Here is a 15,260-nt window from a genome sequence, read left to right as displayed (position 1 = left end):
CTTGTAGAAGTTGGATACGAACTTACAAGTTTGTTGAGCGATATATCTATATTAATCTTCTTGTTATTTTTTAAAATTATTTTTATGATTATTTAGATGAAAACATCTTTATGAGAAAATGGATGTCTATTTTATTTGTTTCCCTCGAAGTATAGTACAATGAGTTTGAGATATTTTTTTAAGGAGAGTGTAGTACAATTTACCGTTGGCATACGGTGCCATTTATCTGGGCTGTTCATGTGAATATCATTCACATAAACACTTTAGAGAAGGCCGCACAAGAACCTTTAACGTATAAGTGCAGAATTGAGGAAGGGGCTTTCAACTTTGAGCAGGAAGTGATACTGATAATTTCCGGCTAAAATGTACAGTAGGACTCGCTTTACCTCTCCCACGGTAGATCTGATACTCATTTTTATTCACAAAATAATAATAAAAATATTTGTTACTAATGTCACTCATTGTGGCAATATTACGGGTGTAAGTGGCTAACGCGCACGGGTTAGCCACTTACACCATTAGGCAGTAAAACCCATCCCCCTGGCTTAGCCGGCCTACAAACAGAGGGTTCACTCACCTCAAATCTAATCACTCTCGTCAGTGAAAACTGAGCAGTAAACCGTTTGTGTTGTCTAAAACTCTGAGCTTGTGTTAGGTGTGAGTGTGATGTTGCATATTTACTAGTGTGTACGCGTGTTCACCATGTTATACAAAAAAGAAAGAAAATCTCTTTAGTAATTAATGGAGGATGAGATGATCTTGTTCTTCCCCGATGGCCTTCATGTGATGATTATCGACGACGACGCAAAGGCCGTCAGAAGGGCAACGGCGATGTTGTCCGAACTCCACTACGCTGGTAGATTAATTTTGGATGATATTTGGTGGCCTCCATGCACTATAGATCGGTAGATTGTGTCTACAACGTGTAGAGATGCGTTCAGGTACTTGTGTCCTGGATAAAATATTTTTGTTTGTGTGATCTGTCGGTTTTCATGGGCATTTCTTGAGAATGAAAAATGTACTGTTCTTATATGTGTGCTTTCTATATGATTTGTTTACAAGAAAGAACTTTTTGGTTGTCTTGACTTCTTTGATATATATTATATTTCTTCTAAATGTTTTGATCCCTAATTTGAGATGTAAAATTTGTGTAGGACATTTTCTGATTTTCAGCAAGGTGTTTTGCTCCCCTTTTATATGTGGGTTGGCTATAGTCTAGGAGTAAAGTGGCAATCAGTAACACATTACACACACACACACACATATATATATATATATATATATATATATATATATATATATATAGATATATATATATATATATATATGAAAATGCTTCTGTACTCCCAGCTGTACTCCCAGGAGTACGTACTCCCTCTCCCATCCACCGTTCATCGCCCCACCAGGACAATCGTCCCCCCACTCCCGCTACCGGGTCTAACTATGGGAGTATCGGACCCGTTTTAAACAAAAAAAAAAAACAATCCCATGAAATCCGTAGGGACCCTATTATCTTTGAGTAATCAAATTCCCCCGGTCATTTCGTGATAGATTAACGGCCAGAGATCCCAGCTCGTGCGGCGCGGTGCCCGTCGTCCACCAGACACGCACCCGACGGCCGGTGAGATACTCCGAGGTTGCATCATCCTTCCTTCCTTCGATCGCTCTTGAATCGGCAACACTCGGCTGCGGCATCCTATACGAGTGGCATCGCGGCCTACGACGGCGACCATAGTTGAGGCCCGACTGGGCTAACATGGTGGCACCGTGCGCGCGAGTTCATTGACATATATCCTAGCAGGTTAATCGATTCTTGTTCCGCATCTGTCTTCTGCATGAATATCTTGATCTCATTGCCAGGTATTATAGTGCTAATTATCAGGTCACCAAGGGAGGGTGCGATCTACGTACTCTACCGGCGATTGGGAGAGGCTAGGTGCCCTAGGTGGCCGGGCACGATCCAGCAACGACTCGGAGGCGGCAGCGCGATTTATCGGCAACCCGATCGATGGTGCGATCCATCGGCGTACATGGCACCACCATCAGAGAAACAAGGCGGCGACAGAAGTGCCCAAGGTAACGCCGGCGACGAAAACCGGCGCCTGATCCTCTCGACAGTTCAGCCGGCCGTTCAGGTGACCCGATCCACAAGAAACGATTTGGGGTTTCTTTTTTCTCGAGCTGAGGTCTGCACTCGATCTATGCGATTTCATCTGTCATAGTTCATCCTCTATTGTCTACTTATCATGAGTTCCTGGGTGCTATGTTAACGAATTTCATTTGTCATCATTGTTCATCCTCCTCTAATAGTCCAGGTATCGTGAGTTCCTGACTGCTATGTAACAAGAAGATTACAGTATATATATTACTTGAAAGAAATTAGCCATTGATTGACTGATCTACACTGGCCTGGGTATATTCATTTCTATGGTCTCAGTTTTTCATGTCCAATATTTTCTTTTCTGGCATTATGATAAGTACATAACCACATACTACTCGATGAAAGTAAAGCATCATATATATCAGTATATACACCTCCTGGATGTATATACTGCTTCTCTGGAATGAGTATGTAATAATTCTTTTTTAAATCTATGGCTATATACTGCTTATCATCTCGCGGAGTTGCATCGAGTAGTATATACTTCTTCCTGGAGGAAATCAGTATATATATACTCATTCTGGCAGGGAAGACATCAGTATATACTGATTCTAAGAAGAAATCAGTATATACCGATTCATACTGATTCTAAGAAGAAATCAGTATATACCGATTCTAAGAAGAAATCTGCAGTATATACCGATCCTAAGAAGAAATCAGTATATCCTAACACTTCAACAGGTTTCGAATGGATAGAGGTATATACTACTTCAAAGAGCAATACAGTATGTGTGCTTCGCTGCCTGCGCATTGTAAATTTTCGATATTATGCTCGTCCAAGCAGAGAGCAGTATATATTGGATTCGTAAACCAAAGAAAAAAAAAAGAAAGTATAAACTCCAACCTAGGATCTAGTACGTAGTACCAGATTTTTTTTTAAAAAAAAACAACAATACATACCATTACTATTTCAAAAGAAGTATGTACGTACTTAATTACACACAAAAACTAGTAATAAACTACAACTATACGCAAAGAAAAATGTATGTACCATTGCTATAAAAAAACTAGTAATAAACTACAACTATACACAAAGAAAAATGTATGTACCACTGCTATAAAAAAAAATATATACACTGCTACCACACAGAACTAGTATATAAACTGCTGCTGAACCCTAAAAAAAGAGTATATATATACTGCTACCTATATATACTGTTGCTTACTAAAAACAGTACATACTTCCACGTAGAAATGACAGTATATACTTATCTATGAAAAAGTAGCATATGCATCACACTAAGGCTAAAATATATTGCACGTACGTTGGTTGGATTGTCGCTCACAATTCAAATTTACTTACAAGTTATCAGTATATACTTACTCAAAAAAGATATCAGTATATACTTCCTCCAAGGAAAGATCAGTACATACTCATTCCAAGAGGAGATCAGTATATACTTCTACTTACTCAAAAAATATATCAGTATGTACTTCCTCCAAGGAAAGAGCAGTACATACTCATTCCAATAGATCGGTATACTGACATTAATAAATAAGGTTATATACTGGTATTAAATAATAAAAAGTATGCACTCCTACTAAATAAAAAGTAGTATATATATACCGTACTACTTCCAAACAAAGTTGTTTATGTACTGTTACAACTATATAAAAGGTACTCCAGTATATATACGGCAACTACTACTACGTAAACTAGTATATATACAGCTACGCATTGCTTTTTTTTTTACGGGGAAAAAGTTCTGATACTGTTCATTCTGAATTCTCAGTATATACTGTTAATTTGTGAATCTAATCAGTGACATATACTACTTTTTAAACAGTACGTACACCGAGGAAAAAAAAGTATATACTCAACCATATCAAAATTTGAACCTGATGTATGTGGTTATGTACCGGGCTGACTGCATGCATGCAGAATTCAAAAAACAAAAACAGAAGCGAATGGTAATTTATATTTCTCTTTTAATCTAATTATTTATTATCAACTAATGGATATCCACTAAGAAGAGGGAGTATATACACCTGGAAGTACATCCTATATATATATATATATATATATATATATATATATATATATATATATGTGTGTGTGTGTGTGTGTGTGTGTGTGTGTGTGTTCTTTTTTAATCACATTGAAGATAATGTGTTTGTCGCGTATCCTACCTGCCCACCCCACCGCACACACAACTTCTATGCATGGGAACGACTATAAATAACTATGAACTCAATTATACTATCTACTAATATTACATACACGAGAGGGTGATTTCAATAAGTGTTCAGTGAGGCCAAGATATATTTTCCGCTAGCTTTCATCTCATTAAACATTGCGCATTAGGAAGTACGCACTTGCTATTACATGTGTAGTACCATAGTCATGTGCATCTTTTATGTAATAAAAAAATATCTATGAACTTCACACCATCCCGTGGAACATACAATATATAATTTCTTTATTACTGTGAGCTCAGTTAATTTTGAAAGCTCACCGTATTAAAATATCTTTTTTTTCACGAATGCGTAAAAAAATTACACACCGTATTAAAATATCAGTTACCTACAGTCCGTAAAAATAGTTTTTCAAAAGCTCGGTTAGTTTTCTTGTTGATATTGAATGTTCTCAACCGGGAAGCAGTCGTGCACAATAAGGACCACTAGGGATTAGGGAAGAAGTTCACTTTGAGCTCGATCGTATCATGGCTGGAACTAAGAGCAAGTATAATAGTGAGCTATAAGCCTACTATAAGCTTAGGTGGAGAAGAGAGGTAGTGAAAAATTAAGGATGTTGGCTCTCATGCAAGAGCTAGCTTATCACAAGCTCCAAGACAAATGTATTAAATGTATAAGTGAGAGATAGAGAGATGAGAAGAAAATTGTAGCCAACCTTATAGCTAATCTATTATATATGTTGACTTTAAGATGGGCTAATAGTAGGAAGTGGGCTCTATTATTATCCTTACTCTAAGGAAAAGAATTAAGGCATCGTGTGATTCGCGGATGCACCTGAGTAAAAGCTGTTGGCTTTTGTGTTAACTCAGCCCATAAGAGCAAGTTTAATAGTATAGGCAACTGCCAGCTTCAAATCATCTATAACCAATTTAATAGCTAATTCATACAATAGTTAGCTATAAACATATACTACATAATTAATATTTGGTCACACCTATCATACACACATGTATCTTGGAATTCGTGCTGCAGCTGGCAACAAATCTATAGCTCGCTGCTCCTCCCTCTCCTCTTTTATCTCATCGAAATGTATCTATAGCTGATTTATAGCCTGCTATTGTACCTGCTCTAAGGTCAGCCCAATAACTAGGATGGTGTCTATAGCATTATAAGCTGCCACCTAGAATGAAAGATGATGTGCTAAGTGAATAAATGAGGAAAAAGAAGGAAAACAAGTCTTGTATGAGATTTGGTTTCTACATAATATCCAAAACATCATGTGATATAAATAGCATTAAATTTAAGAATGAAAACAATGCTATTTGCATTGAAATAGTATTCTCTAGTACTAGTTTCATGATGTGGAGTTTATGTAAACTATATATAGTGTCTTGGGTTGGAACTGGCCTAAAGACACAACTATATCAAACCAATGTGAAAAAAGATAATATAATATTTTCCCTTGCTATAGTCAATCCTTGAACTCAAAATCTCTTTAGCAAATCATTTTTATCTTCAATGCACTAACCAACTTAACTTCCTATCATTACTAGTATGTTTATATCTTTGTTACTTATATTTAATCATTTAGTATACATTATCATTTTAAAAAATGTCTCTACAGAGTTTAAAATTAAATACCTTTACATATTAGGCATATTTTAAAGTGCCAAAATAATACCTTTACAAGATAAAATTTAACAAAATATACTGAAAATGTCTCTAAAGTGTCTAGAGTAAAAATTTTCTACGAAATTTTTAAAGTGTCTCTAAAAAGTATATCTACACTATAAAATTTATGATTTTAGGGCAATTTAATTATAAAATGTCTCTACATGATGCTTTTGCTGTAGTGTGCATGACTGAATCGACATCCGTACATATGATGGTTGGGAGGTTAAAAATACTATGATGTATTAATTATGGAGTAAAAAAATTCAGAAAAACTATTTTTTATATTCTAACATAAGGAAATGGAATGTTCTTTTAATACTAACCGGAGTATATCCTTCCATATCTGCTACCTACTTCCACAGCCCTATCCGTTAATTAACACGCTCTATACACGGCTAACTATGATCGATGGCCGCGCTTGCGCGACGACATCATCAAGAGTTCAAGACCGTAGAGACGCTCGAGTGTCCCTATATTTGTACATGTATATCCATGCATATATGGGCTGCACACAAGCGAGCATGCATAGAACAGTCCAAGTCAGTCAAAGATATGAGGACTTTCCAAGCATGCATGCATATAGATCAGTCTCTCAGAGGCAACACAAGAAAAGTTCAAGAGATCGAGGGCAAACGTCTCTATGGAAGTATAGTACAATGAGTGTGCAGTACCATTTTGTTAAGGTACAGCGTAGTACAATTTACCATTGGCACAGGGAATGATTTTAACCTTATATTAACACTTCAGAAAAGGAGCAAGCATGCATAATTAACTATAAGTGCACGCAGAACTGATCAGAAAGGTTTCTTTTTTCCAACTTTGAGCAGGAAATTAAGGGCTAAAATGCACAGCTCTAATGACATATTCCCTTACTCACACACCGAAACAACAGGTTAATTTCACCCAACTTTTAATCGTCAAAGGGCAACGTCAGTTTCTTCCCCAAAAATAATGAAGGAAAAAACAAATGATGACACTACACGTCATTCCTTGTGCCTATCTCTCCAACCCGCCCCCCCCCCCCCCAAGGCCCCATCTTTGCCGGCCTACAAATGCAGACGTTCTTCCCTTCAGTTTCACTTCAATTCATCTGTGAACAAGCTAAGTGAGTGCACGTAGTTGTTGTACATCGATCTCTTTGTCCATGGAGGATCAGCTCTCCTTCTTCCCTGGTGGCCTCCGTGTCATGCCCGTGGATGGTGACACGAAGAACACGAGAACTGCAACCAAAACGCTTTCTACCTTGCACTACTCATGTACATTTGATTTTCTAGCTTGTTTGGATGATTTCTGTTGGTCTCTGTGCACTACAGATCCGATATTTCGCTTGTGTGATTCTTTTTTCTTATCGGATTCTTGTGTTGTGTAATCCGTGGATTCTTGTGGGGATTCTTGAGAAAATATTGGTGTTTGTTATATGTGTTTTCTATAGGATTTGTTTACAAGATGAACTTTTTTGTTCACTCGGCATCTCTTTGATATATCTTGCTTCTAGCAAATGTTTTGATCCTGGGTGGGTATAAAGAGGCAGTGAGTAAACTCATCATTGGTCACTTCCATAAAATTGACCAACCTGTTTGATGTTCTTGCTGTGTTGATTCTGCATATGGTTTTGTTCAAAATAACTACTTGAAACACTGATCTTATAGCCTTTCTCCATGGATGCATGTTCTTCCTTGTTTCAACTGAAATTCAAATTAGTCGGTTGCGCGCTCTTGCTTTGTGCCAAATTAAATATTCTTTTAAGAAAACATGTTATTTCTATGAAGGATTTTTTATACTGTAGTGCAATTGCACTTATACTTCACTCATTTCTCATTTTACTCAGTTATATATAGACACTCCTATTGTCTATTGAGATCTCTCCCTCTCCCCTTCTTAAAAAAAATTCCTCTTTTGGGATGCATGTCTCCCTAACTTTTGTGTTACAAACTTATAGTCATAAAATTTTCTAAAAATATTTAACAGTGTGTATAATATATGGTTATATATAATAATATATGATTTTACTTAAAGTCATTTATATCATATATAATAAGTAGTAACATAGTAATTTAAAACTGTAAAACTGACTTCTCCCACATAAGACAAAACAAAACAAAACTCTTAACTGCATTTACTCCTTGTCTTTTCTAGTGGTGGCAACGCACACCACCGCAAGCGCTGGCCTGTGCACCCTCTCCAGCGACAACATGACAGACGTCCAAACTGTCCTCTGCGATGTCAAAAAGGTGGTCTCCTCCGGCTTCGACTTTCGCCGTGTCGTCGAGACCGAACACCACATCCCCGTCATCTACCGTAAGCTAGCTAGCTAAGCTTGTGCTCAGATGTTACTCCTCGTCGTCGTCGCGTCTATCAATCAATCCACATCATCCACATATACGTGTCATACAGTATTGTCGACGACGGAACCAGAGCAGATGGTTGCCGGTGAGGACACGGAGTTCCTGAACCACCTCTTGCTGAAGGCGACCTATATCGTCAGGAAGCCACTCGACCAGGCCACAATGGCCCAATTGTGGAGAGTGGTTGCATGGCGTAGGTGCTGCCTAGAAGAAAGGATTCCTCGTGACTCCATGGACGACATAGCTGCCCATGCCGGTGTTGTTGGCAAAGACGGCAATGACAACGATGTCATCATCATTGAGGAGCCGCAAGTGCACTTCAAGGTGGTGAGGTCCCGTGGCAGCCGGAAGAGGCAGCTGACCATCAATGTTGACAGTGGCAGCAGCGACGGTGCAGGTTCTTCTGAACACCAAAAACATTGCGTTATATTGACACCACGCGCACCCGAAGCAAAACTCGGTGCAATATGTTGATATTATTACTTGCATGCATGCCATATAAAACCCTATCTTATTTTGCCTAGTATGAAAACAGTCGTTACCAAAATTTAATTTTAAATTTTTTTAGCGAAATTTATTTTTAGTATTGGCTTTTAAATATGCTGTATGGCTTATTATCAGCATATGGTCCACCGATATGGACCATAGCAGTAGGAGCTAGCGAAGGATGCAATATTTTTTTTAATTACTTTCAACTTTCAATCACTACTTTACTACGTGAAATACTTGCATAAAAATATGAGAATAAAATAGTAAATAGATTATGCACTATCATTGTACAGAGTTTCAAATCATTGTGGCATGCTAAACTTTGTTTCAGATTCCTACTAGTTCTTCTCCTACTTTTTTTTGATTATTTCCTTTGGTATCAACAGATGCCAACCCAAGACAGAAGCTAGAGCACAAGAAAGACGCGAAAGGGCCGCTGGGGCAGCATGTTGCTAGCCACTTGCAGGTCGTTTGACTGTGCTAGCTGTTTTCACTACATTAATTTGATTTGAAAAGCAATAATTTTAATTTGTAGTAACTGCACTTATTTCATATTTGGATGTTTTCGCTTTATTGTTCTTCCATGCATACATAATGGAGTAATATTTCTACCAACCTTGGATGCTTATCTGTCTGTGACACGATGCTATCTTTAAGCTATAACATGCATGGAATTCAATACTCGTGCAGTGTCATGCTACATTCCAAAATACAAATACTCCCTTGGCTTTGAATAGTTCTGAGTGTTGGTTAGTCCTATTTTAATTTAGATCACTAACAACGTTTAAAGTATCGTATTTTGATGAACCAAACATATATTTTGATAACACATGGTATAATTGTAGCTAGTAATAAATCTGTTGGTAAAACACTAGTGAAATTAAGTTTAGAATGAATAGTATCGAGTGACAAAACTTTTAAAGAAGCTATACGTTCTTTTTTTTTTTTGGATTGGGAATGCTGTATTTCCAAAAGTTTATGCTCTTTATTAATTATTATGATACACCCATATTTCTTCCCTCACATAGTAACTAGATAAAAACATAAAAAAATTGGGAAAAATTTAATTTTACGATCCTTTGGGAGATACATAATTCTCTAATGTAAGTTACGTATGTGCTGATATGTATCAAATAGAAAGTATATAAGTACCTCTCGATAGATTGTAAAGTTACTCAGAATTTGACATGTTTATTTTTCTCTGAATAATTTTATTACATACGTGAATATGTATATATTTGAGCCAAAATTAACGTGCCTTAATTTCCTGCTGCCACAGCCGCAGGAATACTGCACGAAGCAACAGAAGGACCTTGATGAGCGCCGTCTCCTCTCATTGGACTCCTTGTTCCTCAAAGCCATCCTTTCGACGCTCAATGTCTCGCTGTGCAACCCTCTGATCCTCACCGGTGGCGCCGGGCCAAGCTAGCTGCATCCCCACGACCACCATCGCTGGCGGCAGTACTGCAGCACCATTTCCAGTTTCGGTTTTCCAGCAGCAACAGCAACAACCTGCTGGCACTGCGGTGATCTCCTTCAGCAACACGACCGTGCAGGCACCCACCGGCAATGCGGTTATCTCCTTCAGCAACGCTGCTTCGCCGGCGGCCACCGGCAACGCGGTTATATCCTTCGACAACGTTGCTGCGTCGGCAGCCATGCAGGCTCCAGTGATGGGACAGTGGCTGTCCGGTGGTGTCCAGCCGGATGCTCCCCAGCAGAGGTTGTACATGGGGCCCTTCTCCTACCAAGGCCCTCCACCACCACCTAGCTACTATGCGTAACCACATCAACATAGTCCCGGCGGCCTTCACGCCTCAGGACGGGATGACAATGAATAAAGACAAGGCTCCTATGATCGAGCTTCCATTTGGGCTACCCGTGGATGACTTCCTCGTTGGACAAACCGCATATGGCAGTGCCGGACCATCCATAGGAGCCCCTGACGACAACGACGATGACGCCGCCATGTACGCCTACACAAGCGCACTGAACAACAATGCAGCTGTTGGTTCTCTCATGGTGCCACCAATTGAGTCAACATTCACCATCATCGATCCAATCGTTGGGACCAAGGGTGAGGGATCTGTCCCTGTTGTCGTTGTGTCAGAGGATCAGAATAATGCGGTGGCAGCAATTGAAGCAACAGCACCTAACAACGCAGAACTATTCATGATGCCTGAACAGGTTGCTGTTGATGCTCCGGTTGATGTTGAAGAAGGCATCATGTTCTCTCTGGAATCGCTCTTGGGGTTGGACGAGGACATGATACCTATGGAAGACGCTGGCGGTGAGGCAACTGACGACTCACTGAACATAAAGGAAGGTGGCATGGAGATCGGCTGGGACCTGGACCTGGACTACATCCTTATGAACAACACCAATGAATTTGCCTTCCTGGATGACATGGCCTGGATCGAGTAGTCCGTGGTCATCATATGGCAAATAAATTAGCTCTAGTTAAGCTAATTAGAGAGAGGGGATGTGAACTCCCCATGACAAACCAGCTTTTAATCTTGTTGCAAGTACTCTTTACATGGATGATTCTCCCTTCATTCTCGTGGAAGAAATGTTTACCTTAATACAGTATTTCCTTTGCCAATTAAATTTCTATGTTGCAGACATGATTCCTTTACCAAATGTTACTGGAATACTATAAACTATTTTATGTCATTCATCCGCTCCGCCGCCATGGCCTGCTAAGTGCCTCACGTGGCGGCACGCCCCACGATGTTCGAGGATGGTTGTTCACTTGTTTGGTGGCTTGCACACCCGAGAACCTATAAACTCTCTCTCTCTCTCTCTCTCTCTCTCTCTCTCTCTCTCTCTCTCTCGCTTCCTGATATTTGTTGACAACTTTTTTTGTCATGCCAATGCCACCGAATGTGATTTGCGGTATACCTAAAGCTTTGCGTTGATATGGAGTTGTCAACCACCTTGACCTTGAGAAAAACTCTGGTCAAGATGGTTTTAGTGTTGCCAATTTAGATACATAGGAATAAACATATGTCTCATGACAAAAACGTTAGGTTTTGGGATAAACCTACAAAGAGAACTCACACTCTCACAGCGAGGACGGATGGCTTATAGTGCAAACCGATGAAGATGGACGAAACTAGGCAAAATGTAGATGCGATATTGAAAAAATGATTCAATTGGATAATTGCGTTGAAACTAGATTGGTGCCTTAATTGAATCAGCCATGGTCCTTACAAAGGGGTTGGTCTTGCCTCCTATAGGATCCCCTCCATGTCCTACTCAGGGTAAAACAGATTAGAACTCGAAAACCTCAGCCCAAGCAAGGAAACCCGAGATTCGATAAAATTGGACTTGGAGTCGGACTCAGCCAGTCTGACCAGCCACATGCCAACGGTTAGACAAGCCCACACCACCGGTCTGATCGGCTCTATGGCAGTGGTCAGACTGGCCCTATGAAGGAATTCGAGTTCTTTCCAAATTCGACCATATTTTCCTATTTTCGCTTTAGGTCCTAAATTTAGGTGTTAGCACATGTCCCCTCCCCCTACCTTTTTGGCTATCTTGAGAGCCTAAAAGCTTGAAACATGGGTCTAAGGGTGATAATTCAATTATTGGCCATATCACCTCCTAAGCATCTCCCCAAATACTTGTAAGTATTTTTTTTCAAATATTTCCCATTAATTATTGTCTGAAATCGTTCCCCTTGCAAAGTTTCAAGAAAGTATGTATTCCCTCAAACGATTCCATATAACCGGTAAGGATCCCCCCAACAAGGTGACCACCTACCGAATTCTCTAGATACCGAGTCTAAAGGTAAAATCGTCTTCCAAAATAAGTCTCCAACTTCAAATGATTTTGCTTTCACTCTCTTATTATTGGCTTTGGCTATCTTCTGCTTATTCTTCTCTATCTTCCAAAGCCTTTAATCATTTATCGGTCACATCATCAAGATTTTATCCCATTAATATATTATACTCTTTGACCAATAAATCATCATGCTTGATGTATCTAAGAGAGCCAAGATTCACCTCAACCAGTAAAAACGGCTTCGTATCCATAGACTAACTCAAAAGTAGTAACCTTGATCGCATCATGTTTAGATATTCTATGACATCATATTGCTTCGGAGAGCACCTCATGCCATATTTTTTTGATGTTCCTTAATATTTTTTTCTTAACTAATTTTATTAAAACCTTATTACTAGACTCGGCATGTCCATTAGCATGAGCGTAGTAAGGAGAACTCAACAATTTCATACCATAAGATTCGACAAAGCCTTTCACCTCTTTAGACATGAAAGAAGAGCATGATCCATAGTTAAAGTTTGATGAATACTAACTCTATGAATAATGTGCTTCAAGATAAAATATATACAGATAGTCTTCTACAACTTCGACCTTAAAACATAGGATTTTCTGAAATTTACTCAATTTATATTCATAGTTTATGGGTTCACATATTGCTCTCACACTTAATACTTCGAATGCACCTAATTTTTTTTGTCATAAATAAGTAATTGCAGGCTTGAGTAAGTTTACATAGGTATAATAAGGTGAGAAACAATCCATCCACAGATATTAGGGATTTTAGGATGCTCCATTTATCCACAAATAAAATGAATGTTGGAATACTATTTTCCAAATCCATTCAATGCAATGAATGTTAGTCTTCTTTGTTAATTCTGGTTAATTTGGTAATTTTCATTTCAGTTAACTGATGGTGACAACCAAATTAATTTCGGTTAGTGAAAAAGGCTGACCAGATTTCTAACGAAAAAAAATTGGTTTCAGTCTTGGTTAATTTTGTTCGGTTTTTCAAACTCGGTCACGTTTCCTTCTTCAGATCATGGTATATATACATATATATATATATATATATATATATATATATATATATATATATATATATATATATATATATATATATATATATATATATATATATATATATATATATATATATATATATATATATATATATATATATATATATGTAGACATTTTTTCACCGTATCGGTTTACTATGAGTGGGAACATGGGGTGTTTCAGTTGATTGATGTTGCTTGTCAAGACATCAGCACATCCTAATACTCCGAATGCACATATTTTTTTTGTCATAAATAAGTAATTGCAGGCTTGAATAAGTTTACATAGGTATAATAAGGTGAGAAACAATCCATCCACAGATATTAGGGATTTTAGGATGCTCCATTTATCCACAAATAAAATGAATGTTGGAATACTATTTTCCAAATCCATTCAATGCAATGAATGTTAGGCTTCTTTCTTAATTCTGGTTAATTTGGTAATTTTCATTTCAGTTAACCGATGGTGACAACCAAATTAATTTCGGTTAGTGAAAAAGGCTGACCAGATTTCTAACGAAAAAAAATTGGTTTCAGTCTTGGTTAATTTTGTTCGGTTTTTCAGACTCGGTCACGTTTCCTTCTTCAGATCATGGTATATATATATATATATATATATATATATATGTAGACATTTTTTCTCCGTATCGGTTTACTATGAGTGGGAACATGGGATGTTTCAGTTGATTGATATTGCTTGTCAAGACATCAGCACATTCCTCAGGCTAGTTTTAAATTCCTAGCCATTTTCTATTACATCAAAGAAGCACATGCATACATACCACTACGCACGTATACTACACGCACACAAGAGTGAGTGCAACTCCTAAGTCCTAATCCAAGCTTAACGAGATGGAGGCCAGTGGAAAATATATTCTTACCTCACAGAACTCATATTGAAAGCACACTCACATGTACACAATATTCGCAGGCATTAGGATTTAGTTCATAGTCATTTATAGCCATTTCCATGTATAGGGGTACAGTTCTATCTGCGCATGCGGTGAGGGGTAGGGTGTGTGTGCGGGGGTAGTAGGGTGGGCGAGCGGGCTAGTATATTGGAGGATATGTGAAAGACCCATTATCTTGGTTTTATGTAAAAAAGAACATTTTCTTTCTAAAATGTAAAGATCATTTGTATCCGATGAAACAATCGTATATTTGTTTTTACCTCCACCACTATATATATGGCCATTGATCCTATTATGACAAGTGGATAATGCAGTCAAAGAAAGAATCTCGAAAGACATATGTTGTTAGAATGTGTCCCTTGTATACCGATAAAGATTATCCATTGGTGTTACTCCTATCCCAACAATCATCTTTGACTCTTACACTAGTTATGATTGAGCGGACATCCAATCAGGTAGTAATGTTGCAATCCTTCACCCTATTTCCTATTACTAAATACGATACGTCATCAACCACAATGCCTTCTACCCATCAATCTAACACCGATTACTCCCTATGTCCATAATTATAATGGATCATTCTATGTTCTTTAGCAGAGTTTAAGGTCCACACTTGCTTCCACACCACGGCATAGGTCCTTTGGTGCCAAGCCCCATGCTTGCCAAGATGAGTCTTGTCAATCCTTTGCCGCATCTTGCC

At 38.3% G+C, this 15,260-nt stretch overlaps 1 protein-coding gene across 1 annotated transcript; it reads left to right on the top strand.

The window, feature by feature from the left end:
* The first annotated feature begins 741 nt into the window (after positions 1 to 741).
* On the top strand, positions 742 to 11,229 carry LOC107277233 (two-component response regulator ORR31-like). The gene is given in 7 exon segments (XM_026020007.1): positions 742 to 856; positions 8,108 to 8,269; positions 8,366 to 8,713; positions 9,192 to 9,271; positions 10,091 to 10,228; positions 10,230 to 10,577; positions 10,579 to 11,229. Coding segments are annotated over 7 exon segments (1,842 nt in total).
* The last annotated feature ends 4,031 nt before the right edge of the window (positions 11,230 to 15,260 follow it).

The sequence above is a fragment of the Oryza sativa genome, chromosome 8, assembly GCF_034140825.1.
Source record: "Oryza sativa Japonica Group chromosome 8, ASM3414082v1".
Taxonomy (NCBI): Eukaryota; Viridiplantae; Streptophyta; class Magnoliopsida; order Poales; family Poaceae; genus Oryza; species Oryza sativa.
Note: the sequence above shows the minus strand (reverse complement) of the source record. Positions and strands in the feature narration are given on the sequence as shown.